The 16,843-nt window shown below is 38.4% G+C and overlaps 1 protein-coding gene across 4 annotated transcripts in view; it reads left to right on the top strand.

Annotated features, from left to right (window-relative positions):
* The window catches only part of PRKCA (protein kinase C alpha), a 170,007-nt gene that overhangs the window by 104,240 nt on the left and 48,924 nt on the right, over positions 1 to 16,843 (top strand). For all 4 annotated transcript variants that reach the window (XM_068655192.1, XM_068655191.1, XM_068655189.1 and 1 more), the window contains 2 exons: positions 5,307 to 5,418; positions 6,142 to 6,270. In XM_068655192.1, coding sequence (XP_068511293.1) covers positions 5,406 to 5,418; positions 6,142 to 6,270 — 142 coding nt within the window. In that variant the 5' untranslated portion in view covers positions 5,307 to 5,405. The remainder of the gene's footprint in view (positions 1 to 5,306; positions 5,419 to 6,141; positions 6,271 to 16,843) is intronic.

Genomic DNA, 16,843 nt, shown 5'->3' with positions numbered 1-16,843 from the left:
TGTGCTTGACAGAAATGCAGCCAGGCAGTACAACCATTGATGCCACTGACACTTAAGAGTTTTATTTATTTATTTATTGTCTATGTAAAGTACTTTGGGACACTTTAAGCTGACTTCTCTTTTATACCTTTTAACCCGGTAAATACAGACATTTATAATCATCCAGGTGGGGATTAAAAGCAAACCTGTGGTTGTGTCATGGAGGCAGAAACAGAAAACCTGGGTACACCTACCTTTGTTGTTCCTTGGGTTGCAGGCCCTGATGAAGCCTGAGGACCTCATGGTCTTGCTGCAGCAGAGCAACTTGCTGTTATTTTTGTAGTGGAAAAGGCAATTTTCACCATCTTTTGAAATATTTTTACACTCGGTTTTTCCATCATCCGCTTCTTAATGATCACAAAAATAGCAGTTCAGATGAGGAAAAAAAACTTCCACTAAGCAGAGAGATTAAAAAAAAAAAAAATCTTAAATCTTGCCTAAAGCCTAATTCATGTGTGTGTCTTGGTATAAATGACTGAAAATATTCATTTTTCCCCCACCTTAATAACTAGAATGGGAGAGGCTCCAGCAATGGCAGATCTGCTTGTGGTGGTGGTTAAATTTCTGCTGAAAAACCTTACCAGTTCTAGCTGTCACCCAGAAGATGCTGAATTAAATACAATTTGAGTAAAGCATCACAGAATCGATATCAAAGTTGGTCTTAGAGACATAGTTCTGGGGACACAGTTATTGATATTGGAAGTCACATACTCTGAAAGGACTTCAGTAAGTAATAATGCGATGCTGCTTTGTGTACAAAATGCCCACGGCTGCAACCTCGCATGAGGTGCTTTTTCTGCGTTTTATGCTTAAAAGCAAAGTGATTATTTAATGCCTGCAAAATTATAGTGGGTTCAATGTTGCCATCAATGGGAATAAAATACTAATCAAAAGGGAGCTTTTAAAAAGAATTCAGAAGGATAATAATCATAAGCTGTTTTGTAATGTGTCGGAGCACAGTTTGACATCTGCTGCTGGTTAACCATGCGCTTTCAATTATTTCCCACTCCCATCTTTGATCCAGAAAAGTGACAGAACGATTTCTGGACAAGGGGTGCTTTCAGTTGGTGCTGAAATGGATTGATTTTTGCTAAACAAAGCCAAAAGGCAGCGATGGTGGCAGTAGAGCTGCAGGAGGCCCAGTGCAGCTCAGCACCCAGGGGGAGATGCCGCCGTGTTCTGCTTCCCTCTGCTGGAGTGAGGGAGGAATCCGGCTTGGGAGCAAATCTGATCCACTTTGGCAGGGCCAAAGGTGTCTGGGGAAGTCACTTGTGAATATCTATGGGTTTATGACCGGTTTCTGCTCGAATTTTCAGTTTTTCCTTCCATAGGTCCACACAGTGCACCTCTGTGTACAACGCATTGCCATGGATGTCAGGCTCCCTATAAGCATGCCTCAACTTTGAGATTAATGAATAGGATTTTGATTTTTCACATCCCTTTGGGGCGTATATGCTGAATCCCTATTCATCTTTATAGGGGCTCAATGCCCACATGTGCCACGACAGGCCCTTAAACTCATCTGTTGTGCTGCCATCAACTCACAAACCCTCTCTAGCCTTCTGCCAATTTAAAGGTACTTCAAAGGCAGATATTTCAGTGTTTGTGATACTTGCAGCTCAGAGTTCCTTTTCCCTTTTAATTGTAATATATTGCATACAGTTCTACTTAAAAAATTTGGAATTGCCTTAGTAAAAGCAGAGAAAAGCACTTCTCAGCATGAAAATAACAGGACTTTCAATACAGCGTATCATTCATCACTGCTTAACAAGTGCAGTGGTAATGCTTTCCCAATTGCCGCTTTCCCCCTTCATAATTTTGATGGATTTTGGAAACAGAAGTGGGTTTTCCCTTTGGAGTTTCACAATTAATCTATGCCAAGTTTAGTGCAAAGTTCAATTCTCTTGCAAATAGCAGCCATTATTTGGCAGTTCATCTGTCATATCCTGGCTTGGCTCCCTGTGTTTACTATGAAATATGACTGCCAGCAACGCTTCAGGAATTATTGAAAGTTTACATTGATTAAAAGGGGATATTTGAAAAAAATCTCCAGGAGCTTTCTTCTAACTCACTAGTTTACCTCTAGCTGAAAAGTACTGGCAAAAAAATGGTGTTATTTCCTCAATTATGCACATAGATCCCTTAATGCATATTTAACATTGGGAAACATTAAATTGTATCAGCAATTAATATGTGTTAATTGCAATTAATAGTATAAGCCAGTAATTAGTGATGGCAAAATAATTATTACAAAATAGTTACAATTAAAGTGTAAACTATAGATTTCAAGTGCACGAGAAGTCCGTGTTAGTACAGGGAATAACATGAGCAGTTTGATCATCTTTGATGGGTGTGCAGAAATCTCTGAGCTTTCTCTATTCGTTCTCATATTTGCTTGCAAAACAATATTTTGATGTTTTTAATTCTTAAATTTAGCAAATGTAAAAAAAAATTCCTAGGACTGAAACAGAAAAATAGGGTTAAATACTGATGAAGAGTTTGATCTCTTATTTGTTACCCTTTAAATATTTCAGAGGTCCTTCTACTTACTTCTATTAAAGAGATGGAAGTAGCTGCATTTCCTGCATGCAAAGTTTCCATTTCAGCAATAGTTTTGGTGCTGTTTTACTTCGTCCTCTGAATTTTTATGCTGTGCCTGGAAGAAGTGACTTTGTGTGTGTGTACAGCATAATAAAATATAATAGAACATGCTTGTTTCTCTTAAAATCTAATTCATATTGAATTGTTCATTTTAAACATTGTGCAATGAGCATTTTCACAGATTTTGTGTGAAAAAGGGTTTGACCCAACTTGATTTATTTACGTGACTGTTCTAATTTCATTGTTTCATACAAATGCTTTGCTGTTACCGAGTGCGGTATGGTTGTCCTCAAATGTCACAACATTTTTAAGCCCCACACACCCCTGCTAAACTTAATTACCATGTGTTTCCATTGATTGGAATGGAATTATTTGGTAGTGCTTGTTATATAATTTCAGTATAATACACAGGTTCAATGTATCTATTAGACACTCACTGTAATAATTTCCCGTCGTTCTTTCCCCTCTGTATCATTACATGATACTCATAAATACCACTTATGTCACATGTTAAACACAACTTTACAAATCTGTTTATTCAGTGTCATTCTTAGTAGCTGTGGTTTTTGTCCTTCTTAGCAACAGATGTGCTTACCAAAATAATGTTTAAGTGGATATATTTATAAGGCAACAAGTTCCCAACAAGTTTTGTTTGTAAACACAAAATTATGGAAGAATTAGCTTTGAAAATGCGTTTTAAATCGTTTGGTAGGCATATATCTAGTCCGAGTCAGGCCATCAGATATCCGTTTACTGAAGCAGTGTTCCCATGACCCCACACCCATTGGCTATATCTTTAATAAATAACGAAACAGATGTTCTCTGGAGCATTCTGAATGTCATTCCATCGCGGTTAACTGTGTTTACAAAATAAATATGGTTGTTAGCAGTTTGTGTTTCATATCTCAGGATGTATAATAAATAGAACGACTGGAATACAATGCCAATTGGAATTCTTGCTGTAAAGTCCTTACTGGTTTTCCCAAGTAATGAGTAGTTTCTACCTGTGCAGTGAAAACTACTGCTTATAAATTCATTCTAAGGCTTAGAATCAGTACAGAAAAAATAACCAAAAACATTTACCAAAACAAACAAAAAGCCTTCACAAATTATAGCATGGCAAAGCATTACATTTTCAAGGCAAGATTCTGCCTTTTCGCAGTCATATTTTCATTTAAATTTCTGTCAGGAGTTCCCAAATTCCTTGAGGAAGCACTTATACTACATTTTTTAAGAGAGTCAGCATTTTGTATAACGTGTTTTGCTTTTGATTTTTCTTGAGAGCTTTTATTGGTAAATGCAAGTTGAAAGCTTGGTTTATTCTTGATGACAATTTAATAATTCTTATCTAATGCAGAGGTTTATTAAAACCAATATAAAATGTAAACAGGAGAAAACTTTTTGAGCCCTCATTTTGCAGTTTTATTTGCTAAGGATGTTTAAATGCCTGCAAGACCTGGTATCGCATAGCTCCTCTGTCCTCATCCTCTGTCAGTGTATGAGGCTGTAAAAATCTGAAGGAAAAAACAAAATGTTAGCAAGAATTGATTTAAAACCCCAACGTGTTTAATTAAGAATTGCAGCCTCTCCCAGCTTCTGATGGAGATTGTGCAGTGATGGTTTTGACTAAAATGCAGAGAGAAATCACGCTTCCCAAACCTGTGCTAAACCATGAAGTCAAGGCTGGAGGCAATCACAAAGGATATCAAAATACCTGATGTACGCAGAAAGTGTAGGGCTGTCGGGTTGTTTGTTCTGGCAATGCTCATCTTCAGGTGTTGGGAACAAGCTGTGCGAGCTGGGTGCCCCTCAAATTCTGTACCTGTGTCCATGCCCGAGGCAGGTGAGAGTACTGAAGTTGGGATTTCCACCTTTTTCATATCAACGTTCATGATTCTCTGAAGGGGATTTCAGCCCCTAAAGGAACAGAATGTATCTGAACCTATCCGCTGAGTTTGTTTTTTGGGGATTTGGTTGTATTCCATTTCACTGCTCCTAAATTAGAAACCATTTCCAAGCTGCTGGTGGCCTCAAAATGTCCTCACCGTGAATTTCTCTGTTGGAAAACCAGGCAGGAATAGCGATCTGTGTAAAATCTTAATACTTGCCAGGTTTGAATTTGTTCGCTTTCATTTCCAAGAATATAGATGATAAATTTGCAGGATTTCAAGATGATCCCACCTTCAAAATCCTGATTTTTACTTATTACTTCCACAGGCTACTTTTACAAGTTACTTCCCTTCCCTTCTGTATTTTGTATTGTTCTTTCAGAGTGGTGATGATAAATTTTAAATAAACAGGTAATGTATGACAATTCAGCCACAGGATGGATGCCATCATTGTTTTTTATGTTTATGTACAGTCACTAAATGGAAGTTTTAGTGTGGCTGAATCATCAGAACAAGCCTGGGTTCACTAAGCTGACATACTCTTTCTGAAAAAAACAAAGCAAGGGAAAAATAGGAACTGAACACTAAACCTGTGGTCAATATATGAGCACTGATGTAGGCATTCTTACAGGGGTTATGAACAAGCTACATGCTGGAATATATTTTTTGTAGCATAGGTTGCAGAGCTGGAAGGTTTTCAGTATTTGAAGTGATGTACTAAAGGTGTGCCAATCTTATTTCTTATGACTTAAGAATCCGTTTTTGTTTTTCCTTCAGGATCCCAGAAGCAAACACAAATTTAAGATCCACACATATGGCAGCCCAACCTTCTGTGACCACTGTGGGTCACTTCTTTATGGGCTTCTACACCAAGGGATGAAATGTGACAGTAAGTTAAGTTTTGCTTTGTTATGAAAGAGTCTTTTAAAAAGTACATGGAAACACTGAATAACAACTTCTTATTTCTTTTCTGTGGAAAATGCCACTTCAAATGTGAGCTCTTTATAGTACCGATGTGTTTCAAGTGGATATTTCAGTATGCTAATAATATACTAATGAAAACCACCTCCGTTGCTGAGAGTGTGCTGTATGGACTTTGATATGACTCAAGTGCACTGTCATGTTGCTTTTGAGGAAACCTGGTTTTGGAGTGGACAGATGAACACACTGCTGAAGTCTGACATTCCAGTTCACTTGGTAGCCAAGGTCCACTATTTTCCTTGCATTTCATTTGTCTTGGAAGTCTCCTGCTAGAAAACCTAATAATCAATTTAAACCTAACTCCCTTCATTGCTGCTGCTGGCAGGAGTGCTCTGTTTTCTCAGTCATATTCCCAGCAAGTCCTTATTCCATGTTCACTTTTTTTTTCTTGCACTTCATTAATACATTTAGTTATCTGAAGTAAACTATTTTATGCAATGTTCTATTCACCATCCACAAAATGTAGATGGGAACTAGCTGTGTTGGTCACTCAAAAAGCATTGCAGCTATGATCTGCAAATCTTGCCAACAGTTAGGCATGTCAGTCTTTAACTTCCACTTTGCTCAGTGTTTGCTGTGTAATCATATTATTAGTTTCTCATAGCTGTCTGAACCATTTTTATATTCACAGCCTGTGATATGAATGTGCATAAGCAATGCGTAATAAATGTCCCGAGCCTCTGCGGCATGGATCACACCGAGAAAAGAGGAAGGATTTATCTGAAAGCTGAAGTCACTGCTGACAAACTGGAAGTAACAGGTAAATAGCTCACTTTGAAACATTGCAGGTTTTTTTAAATGTGAAATATGCCCTGTGGGTTTATATGCTTTGGTCAGCTTCTTCGGGAACTGAAGCCCATGACACAGTATTTCCCTTCAGAAAGGAGAGGATTTCACTCACTGCATTATTGAATCAAGAAACGCTACTGGCATTCTGAAGAATCCACATTTGTTAAAGATAAACAGAAAATGAAAGAAAATAATAGCTTTAAAGTTCAGCAATATTCATTAGAAAAACACTATAATGTCAATTTTCCTTCTAGGAAACATCAAAGGGATATCTAACTGGTCAGGAAGTTAGCCATCATCTTCAGAACACAAGAAATACTCTGAACTTCCATCAACTAAGGAGTTATTTCCTGCATTTCAGAGTATTTAATAAACAAAGGAACTTGGATTCAATCCCAAATAGTATTCCCAGTGTATTATAAAATAATAATAATTTTTAAAAGATCAGATTCTGCAAGTTAAGATTCTTCAAGATTCTTCTGTTAAGGTTCCCAAGATGGGGTGGAGGGAGAGAAAGGAAGGAAGGAGAGGGTGGTAGTTAGTTTCCTTGGAAATGCTTCTCCCAGAATTTATCAGTAAGCTTTGGATCCACACCCCCACAACTCATTCCAAGTCTGAAGTTGCAAGTAAAAAATATGGAAAATATATTTTTCAAGTGGAAGGACCATTTTGTGCCCCCAGAATGAATGTGTTGTTTAGCTCCAGCAGAACTTCCTTGTGCCATATCAGAGAGCAGAGTTTATCGCTCAGGATCCACTTAAGAATTTGTATTTACAGCGTATGTTTTGTTTGCTCTGTATGTGCTTTCTGTTTTAACTGGGGTCACCTGATAATTAGTATCTGATATCTGAAGTGCAAAGCTGGTAGTGAACTTCAGTGTTGATTTTTCCTTTCTCTTGGACAGAAATATGCAAAAATGTTCTTTGCCAATCAGATTACAATAATTTACTCAAAGGGAAAACACAGGGTGGGAATTAGGACAGAAAAAAATTGACATACAGGAAGGAATAACAGACAATTTTAGTTGTATTTTTTTGCAGGTAGAGGCAAGTCTCAAATCTAAATTCTTAAAGGAAGTAGTATTTTTTTTAATCAGTCAGAACTTTCAAGAAATCACAGAATCATGCTATCGTAAATAAAAATATAGGATGATATAACTTAGGAAACCAAGAAGAAGACGGTCATAAAACACAAAGTTATCAATGCTTTTACTTCAGGAGAGGGGTGGGTTTGTGTGTTGTCACAGGTGACCAACGCTGCTTTAATGAAGAAAACAGCAACACATCTTAATACATCTTCATGCATATTACACGTACACTAATACTTCAAAATTTGTACCACAAAAAATGGAATTGAGTGTCCACACAATGAAGCAGGAACCGGGTGCTGCTATCAGCACGTGCTTGGTGTTGCAAAAGGGAATCAAATTCGAGGGTAAAGTTACAGCAGGACAAAGTAGGACATTTTGCAGACATCTCCACTTCTGCTTTTGCTTTTTGATGGGGTTGTTGGCAACCTATGGATGCTGAGGGTTGTTAAATTGCTTCAGCATCGCTCAGTTGAAAGGCTAGAGCCTAACTTTTGATTATCCCTGAAGTGGCCAGGCAGTTGGGCTCGATGGCATTTGCAGGTCCCTCCCAATTGAACTATTTTCTTCTCTTCCCTTCTATTATCTTGTGCACCAGAAGGATGTTCCTTCTACCTCTGCACTTCTTACATGGGGAATGAATCACACAAGCTACCATAGCCCTTGTAGGCAGCATAAAGGAAATCAGGCCACCACGCTGGATTTTCACAGCTCACACAAGTAGCAAACTTCCCTCCTGTCACCATTCATTCATGCTTTTGTTATCTCTGCATCTGAATGCCTCCAGATTCTCCTGTCAAACCTTGTAAAATGCACTGAAAGGGAGAGGTATGATGAAATTTAGTTAGAAAGGACTAGAACAGATCCCAAGTGATACTTAATTGTAGCAAACTTTTCAAATAGCTTCCTGCTGGCGTAGGAGGGTTAAATTTGTCCAAGATGCTGTCATTAGGAGAAAGGTGCTTTCACTGAGTAGTGAAGCATTTCAGAGAGGGAGATGCGGGTTCTGAAAGTAATTGTACCAGGAGAAAGAACTAATTTGAAAATCATCCAAGTGAAAAAAAAAAATAATATATTTGCATTGCTCTAGGCCATTTTGCAGCAAGGCTCTTAAATACGACCTACAATTTCTGGCAATGTACATAATCAGTCAAGTAACGTTTCTTTTGTGATGATTCAGCAGGTTCATAGCCCTTTTAGGGACAAAAGGTTTCTACAAGTCTTTGTGGTACCGAAGTGTTGTAAAACAATTATACAAGTAGGTTTTTTTCTACATCAGAATTTTAGTTGAAAAGGTCTTGTCTGAGGTATGGGTAAGGTAAAGTTGTTGCAGATGTTCTGTAGATGCTCTTCCTCAGCTCTTTTTGATGTGAGAGCACTTGGCAAATTCTGCTATTTGTGTGTCTACAGATCAAAGATTTTCATCCAACATTCAAGTGGGTTTCTGGACTATAAGAAAAAGGTTTATTACAACCTTGTTCTGCATGGGACAGCTACGGTGCTGTTATGTTCGTATGGTTGGGGCTTGTCAGCACTTCCAAGGCTTCCGAAAATTTCTTTAAATAAAAATGAGTTTCCTTGAAAGTAAGCTTTTTAAAATAAATAAATAAATAATAATATGCATATATATATATATATATATATATACCAAGCCCATACTAAGGGAAGGGAAAGAAAGGGAAGGAAACCCCCTTACTGGGGGTGCCAAATACTGAACGATGGTAGGGACCGATCACTTGGGGCACACTCTTCAGTGCCTGGCCTGTTTGCTTCTACCTCACAGCTTTGAGGGTTTTGTAGTTGTAGTCGCTTTTCTTTCCAAAAAATGGCCATGGTACATGCTTGGTTACTAAGTGTTTTCCCAATAAAAACTTGCAAATAATATATTTTTTTTTTATTTCCCCAGTGAATACTGGGAAAGAGGCCAGTTGCAGCTGGCCAGTGGCTCAGTTAGAACATCTAAAATATATAAGCATTTTGGCCTGTTTTGAATTGAACTAATCATGGGAATGATTCAGTCCTATACATAAATATATTTCATTCCTGGGTACGTCAATGCGTACTTTGGATCTTCAGCGTTGGTACTTAAAGATAGCCACAGTCTTTTCTGCCTGTGTGCTAGAGACTGCAATGCTTTTTCCGAAATTAATAGGAATTTGGTAGTGTTACACTCTGCCAAAACCTCACCATCTCCCCAGTGCTAGTCAGTGCCGTTTCCAGTGCTGATTTGTGTTGCAGTTTTTAAATACCTATTCTTTATTTTATATCTACTACCTCAAGAGTTGCATTGGATACTAATAATTTATTGCACTTGGAGTAAATCAGCTTGGTAATTCTCTTTTCTAAGGAACTCATAGAATATTGAATTGTTGTGGGTTTTTTTTGGAATTCACTGAATTTGATAGGTTGGACTGATGGGTTTTTGCTTTTAAGAATAGTAAAGCAGTTTTGCCAGTCTTCGTTTCTGTTTGTTTTGTTTTTCACTTAAATGTCTTCCTTCTGATGTGTGTTAGAAGTTTTGTCACTCTTACATTTACTTGTCAACCCATCGTATAATTTGGGGGGCTTCTGAGTGCTTTCGTAGGTGGTTGACTCACGGTTCTTATTTTAATTTTATTTTTGAATTATTTTTTTAGTGAGCAAACAATAACCTTTGTGAGAAAATAACCCCATCTGGTGCAGTGACATATAAAAAGCTGCCACATTGTTGGGATCCCAAACTGCGACCTGTCAGCTGCCAGGAGCTGGATCTGACAGCAGCTGCCAACAAAGATCTGCCCTCCTGACACGGGCGCGCGGCTGGAGGCAGGCTGGTGGCGACTCCTTGTCATCCAGTGCACCCTTCTCTTACATAAACGGTGTTAAAATACATATACATACACGCAGCCCAGAGCTTTCAGGTTTTTAAGTGTATTTTTCTTAGCTGAGAGGATAACAAATGTGTTTTTATTCTTCCCTGATGCCTCCGTTATTTAAAAGACGAGGAAACCTGGGCGTGATTTCTGCAGGGGCTGGGAGCACGGAGCAGGCTCTCCAACAATAACCTCCCCAGGAGTTCTCTACTCCCCGCTGTACATTTTTCAAATTATTTATGAATGCCTTCTGCTGAGCCACCCTATGGTACCGCATATTAATGTTTTGTCACTCTGCTTGCTGTGGGGAGCTGGGTGAGCAGCCTCTGCCCAAAGGAGCTGGAGTGACAGACGGAAAATTTTGGCAAATTTTGAGATCCTCATAAACTGCTTCCTTAAAAGATCCCTCCACACACACTTGAATAATTTCATTTATGTTTGCCTAGGTCAGTACTAGTATATTTCTTTTTTAGCATTAATTTCATAATACTGTGCAACTGATGTTAAAAGTGGAACACATAGGAATATTCTGGCAATTTGACCAGCTGTTAGAATGAAGTACCTATAAAAGCGATCCCAAATAATTACTTGCATGTGGGAGGCTTTTTAATATCTCAGATATGAGTTGCACGTTTTATCTTGCGAATATAATCTTTTTTTCTTTTTTTTTTCTGGCTTTCCCAGAATCTGCAGGGTTGCTGTGCTCAGTACAAAGAGGGCTGTGCCTTTAGAAATGCCAGCCTGGGTAGCAAACAAATACTTCCCATTTCATTCAATAAATTTTCTTTACCATGAAAGAATAGGCAATGTGCTGTATTTAAAAGAAGCATTAGTTTTTCATAGATGTCCATCTGCCTGCATAGAAAAAAAAAAAAAAAAAGCTACAGATTTGTATAAGAATGTAAACAGGTAGGAATATAAATTCAATCGCTTTTCAGACAGTTTGATATAATAAGAGTCAAATTTTTGTGTTAAGGCTTATGATTTATTAAGTAGTTATCCTTCTCAGTACTAGGTATTTTCTATGAAAATATTTTTTATATAGGCAATCATTTTAAAAATAAAATGCAGTTGCTGCTGTGAGACTTCCAGTTGAAACTGAAACTGGAGAACCTACTGCAGGCACAAGCACTTATTAAGGAGCATTAGAGTTGATGGTACATTTTTTATTAGCAGGAGAGACTGTCTCAATAAAAGACAGAGGAATAAAGCATCAGGAAACTCTAGTTCATTTTTCATGTTGTAGTAGGAAGGAAATTAATCACTCATCCATTTCTTGTGTGTAAATCACCTGTGAAGCGCAGCGTTCCCATAGCCTCCATTCATCATGTTGCCATCCGTCAGGATTCGGGAAATTGGGTGTAATGAGCAGGCACTGGTCTCAGGAGAGATATTAGAAGAAAATTTAGCTAGGCAAGGGAATAGTTATGGAACAGAGAAGTCACATATCAAGAAGCCCTTTTAGTTACCAAGCACTGTATGGAATTTGACTGAAAAGCAGGATTTTTATGGAAGTCAGTTGTACACGTGAGTCACAATCAGCTCCAGAAAGCAAGCATTCAATGATAGTTTCAATAAAACCATCTTGAAAAATCTTGAGTAAAAGCTGAGCAGTTCTGGAGACAGCTTTGGATTTTGCATACAGAGAGTATAAGTACACAGCTTGGAAGAAAAACTATTTTTCATAAAAGGCAAATCTTTTAAACTGTGATTAAGACCAGAATGTGGTAAGATGGAAGGGAGAAAGTTCCTTGGCTGGGAGGACAAGGTCCTCTACCTCTCACCTAATTCATCTGTGCTCTGGACACATCACTGGAGAATGTAGCAGACGCTTTTTCTGGAAGTAATGAGAATTATGAAATAATTTACTAATGCTTTGCTGTGGGAAGACAGAAACTTTGAGCTAACAGTGTTCTCCCTTTTCTTGCACTTTGCTGGATAGCTTGCCAGGCAAGCCCATTTGAGACTTAAACAAGCCTCTTGTAAAAGCACCTACTTCATGGAATATTTGCTTCCAGTTGGGAAATTTCTGCTCCTCTAAGCTGCCTGTAGGGAGTTAAAGATCAGCAAGAAATGGTTGCTGTGATTAGTAAACTGTTTTGTTATCAATACTTGAAATTTCAGGAAAAAGGTAACTGACTCACTTGAAAAGGAATCGAGTGAACTCATGCTGCAAGTAATTCTGCTTTCTTTTAGGGACAGAAATATTTATTTTCTCAATCCTGTAACTAAACTTATCTGCTGATACCACAAGAAGTTATAAATCCATAACTGTGTATCATTTGCCATGTTTGACCCATATGTTCTATAAAAAAGTTCAAGTTTTGTCATCTGCACTTTGAATTCCTCAAAGTTCTGCTTGAATTTCTTCTCTTTACATAAAGTGTCAGTTCTCTGGCAGCCCACTCTGTCGTATTTAGATATTTATTTAAAGTATGAGTACCTAAGAACCAGCTCTGTGTTTGCTTCTGTCTTTGTACTATTCCTGGAAAGGTGGGCGTCCCGGTTTTGGGCTCAGCTTCTGGTTACTACCGTAATACCAGTGACACGTAATCAAATAGGAAAGTCATCAAATATTCCATGTTTTCTGCTGACTAAACACTTGTGGTCTCTTAATTATGAATAAGGAGGAAAATGGTACCTTTTCCTTATGGCATGGTGACAACTATTTCTAGTTTCTAAAAAGAAACATGGGCAAATTTAGATGTGTTAGGAACTTCAGTACATGCTTCTCTTCACTCCCTGATTGTCTGTGTGTTCTTGGTCCCCATTCCGAGTTTAATCTGGACAAAGCATTAGGAGATTTAGCTCCTACCAGCTACTTTGCAGCATACAGACGTCATTATCATGCTTAATATTTATGTCATAAAGCTGGCAAAGTGCTATTCTAGGTTTCTGTCCAAGTTCCTCAAGTGATGCAGCGCTGCACCTGACTTGAACCAACTGTAAATTGAAACAACGTCTCTATCACAGTGCTGAGTTTAATTAACTAATAATTACAAAGCAATGAGAGATGGCTTGCTCTCATTATAGCTATAGCAGAATTCAGCCTCGGTGAGCTGATCTATTTTCTTGGAGTTCTTTTTCATTTAACTTACTCTGTTTCAACCACACTCAAGAGAAAGCGCCTGTGGTGGGGAGGGCAAACCTCTTCTTGTCAGCCCCCTAACAGAAAGCTGACCTGTCTTGGTAAAAATAGTATGGCTCAAAGAGGTGGGCCACTGAGACATTAGTTCTTTATAAACACTGTTCGGCACAAGTATCATCATGCTGTTTCCTCAAGAAAAGAAGTGAAGAAAGATGTCTAAGGGTAGTAATTATACAGACAAAAATACAAATGGGCCAGATAAGGAGTGAGATAATGACTTCTTTAGCAGCCTGTATTTAGTATATGTTGCATCTTTCCATACTAGTTCATCTTTGAGGTTCTTTTTGTGTGTTTAGAGGGCTTTTTTCTTATTCTGCGTTTCCTGCAAAAAAGAAAGTATCCGTACACATGCTGCCAGGTCCTCCTGCTGTCAGTGGTGTTCTCGAGACTCAGCAGCGTGTGCGAAGGCTGATCAGTGATGGCTTTCTGCAGGGAGCCCTCCATGGCTGAGCCTCAGAGAATGGCTTTGCATCCACATAGCCAATTTCTGAAAAGCCTGCTTGGGTTCACACTGAGCCTCCCCACACAGAATTTAAACATAAAAGATTACACTGAAGACACCATGCTAAAATCAAGCCATTTTTGTTCAAGGAAATTTAGTAAAGGAAAAAAAAAACAACACCTTCCCTGTGTATATTTCTGGGAAGCTGTAGGACACGTAGTCAACGCCTCTCCTCACTTACACCAAGTTGCAATATAGAAACAAAAATCAAAAAGTGGATTTTGAAGTAATAGCTCATGTGCTGAACCTGGCAGTGCAGTCACAAGTGCTGTGCACAAGACAAACAAACAAGAAGAGTGCAGGATGGGAAGGACAGTGCCTTGCGTGGAAGTCTGCCACTTCATCCTTCACTCACTACATGATGTTTAGCCCTTTGGGGATTGAAAATATTTAACTGAGTTATTTAATCTTCATGTTATTTCCTCAGAATAATTTGAAGATCAGTTTCATTATGCTAAATTTTAATATATAATATTTAATAATCCTTGAATCTTTTTCAAGGATTGAGAACAAATATTTTTCTAGCCTAATTTTGAGTGGGGAAACCTTCAAAAGGCAAATGCAGAGTGCATGAGAGTGTAGACTTATGAGAGTGGAGGCTCTTCTCTATATCAAAAGCTATCGTTTTCCCCGGTGCAAGCTCCTTCCAGCTTGGTATAGGGATTGTTAGGAACAACAAATGAAATGCTCTGCAAGAAAGATGCTTGCTTCTGTTCTGTTCTTCTGAAATACGATATATTTTTTTCTGGTACAATTATGTGGGAAATGTAGTTAGTCAATGTTAGTGCATTTGATTTTAAAATTTTAGCCAATAAGCATTTTCTTTCTCTCATTTTAAAGGCACAAACTTAAGAAAAATAACTTAATTATTATCAAATGTTGGTTCAAGTTAATGCAATTCCTTTCCAGCCGTGATCTAATTTCAATAATTAATTTACATCAGGATATCTGTTCTGCATGAGAATTATCCTGACAAATGCACTCAAACTAGTGTGTTCCAAAGAAGTAGCTCTTGTAGAAAGAGCTTCTTTCTACAAGTATTTTGGATATTCCTACCAGAAAGGTACCAGTTATACTTGGTATTTCCTCTTCCAGCTTTTTCTACCACACCTAATGCTCTCATTAAACAAACAGCGCTGTTGAAGCTGTTTGAAATGTTGCATTTTCCATGGCAGCAGCCTTTTTTTCCTCCGAGACTTTTCCCTCCACACCCTAAATTAAATGGTGAGTAGTATATTTGCACTAAAAGATGACTTAGCGGCTATGTCATTTGGAAGAACACAGTCATTCTGAGCACTACAACTTTCACCACTGTGTAAAAGAAAAATATCAGCCTAGGGCTAGATGCATGCGACTAGCAAATATATGAGGTGCATAGGGGATGGAGAGGAACCATCATATGATTTTGCAGATCACCTTCAACACTCTGTTATAGCAAGGGTGTTGTCAACACTTCACAAACCTTCCTCTCACTGTCCTCAAGTAAAGCACAGTAATATCTGTCCTCTGCTTCATTGTCCTTCTTTTTCTGTCTTTCAGCAGCAGCCAGGCAGTTGCCAGTCCAACACAACCATGCCTTTATTTCTAAAGGGAGGGCAAAGGGCATTTTGATAAGATGTGCTTCAGCTGGTTGACACGTCATTTGACTCTTGTCCAAAAACTGCCCCTTTCATTATTCTATACCTAATGAGAGGAAATAATGCACTATAAAATGTCTGTGTTGCTTGGATGCCTTTCAGCCTCCATGCTAGGAAATAACTGCTGGAAATCCTGCAGATTTCTATAATTTGTGTTTAAAATGTGAAAATGCTGTTCACACCTGGGAGGAAAGGAGGAGGGTGCCCTGAGCCAATAGTAAATATCTGTTACTGAAGATCCTGATTTTTATATTGATATATCATACATATATATATATATATATATTATTATGTATTTATTTATTTCATTATTTATTTTTGCATTGGTTCCAATTGAGTTCTTAAGTGATGCTAAAGTTCAAATTTTTGTGAGAAACATTCTCCGTCAAGTAGTATTAGGTGACTTCAGGGTTGATCTTTCCTAATTTTCCTCATAGATTTCTTTTCTTCAGTTAGGTAGATGAAATTAAAAAAAATCCTTCAGATGCTGACACTGTGAAAGCAGTAGCTGTGTGCACTGTCAATCCAGGATAATCTCTCTAGTGACTCATTCTTAATTGCTGGCCTTTCTTCATACCTTAGGAACTATGTCACTCTCAAAGCTGCTTGAGATTTTCCTTCCAGGAACAATTTTGATCTTAAAATAGGAATCTCACAAAGGAATCTCTAGATGAAAGCCATTTCCTGCTCTCTGCTGGCCCAGTCGATGTTGAGATGCCCAGTTATGGACTCTGAATTTCACATCTCCAACTCGATCCCTCTTAGCTGCGGTTTGTTGCAGCCTGACCGGTTTGGGTGGGACTTCTTCACAACACAAGTGAAATTCAATCTGCTCTTAAGTTCAGCAGAAGCTGATGGCTGAATGCCATTGACACACAATAAAGTCTTACATGCCGTGTAAATGTTACTGGGCGTTAGGCTGGTCCCCTGCAGGAGGGAGGGAAGTGCTGTCTGCTTATCCATGGAAATACCCCACGCCTCTACAGTGACTTCTGAGCTACCTAACGAAGCTCCACAGCTGCTGCTGTAACTCCAGCTGGACTAAAACCCAAAAGTTACCGAAACCCCCAATAAATATGATCATAAGCCACCAATGCTTCAGTTCCTTGTTCCGCATAGGGATGCAGCCTGATGGGGTATGTCACCCCAGGCAGGTTGCTGGCTGTTCTTGTCTCAGGATCAGTGAGATTTTTTAACTCCCTTTGTGCTTTCTTTTGGCATTGTGAAAATAGAAGCTACCTTAATATTTTGGTGAAGACAAAGTTAAATTCCTCTTTTCTGTGTTTTACTTCATGTGCTGTTGTGGCGATGCTCACAG

Source organism: Anas acuta, chromosome 18, assembly GCF_963932015.1.
Source record: "Anas acuta chromosome 18, bAnaAcu1.1, whole genome shotgun sequence".
Lineage (NCBI taxonomy): Eukaryota > Metazoa > Chordata > Aves > Anseriformes > Anatidae > Anas > Anas acuta.
Note: the sequence above shows the minus strand (reverse complement) of the source record. Positions and strands in the feature narration are given on the sequence as shown.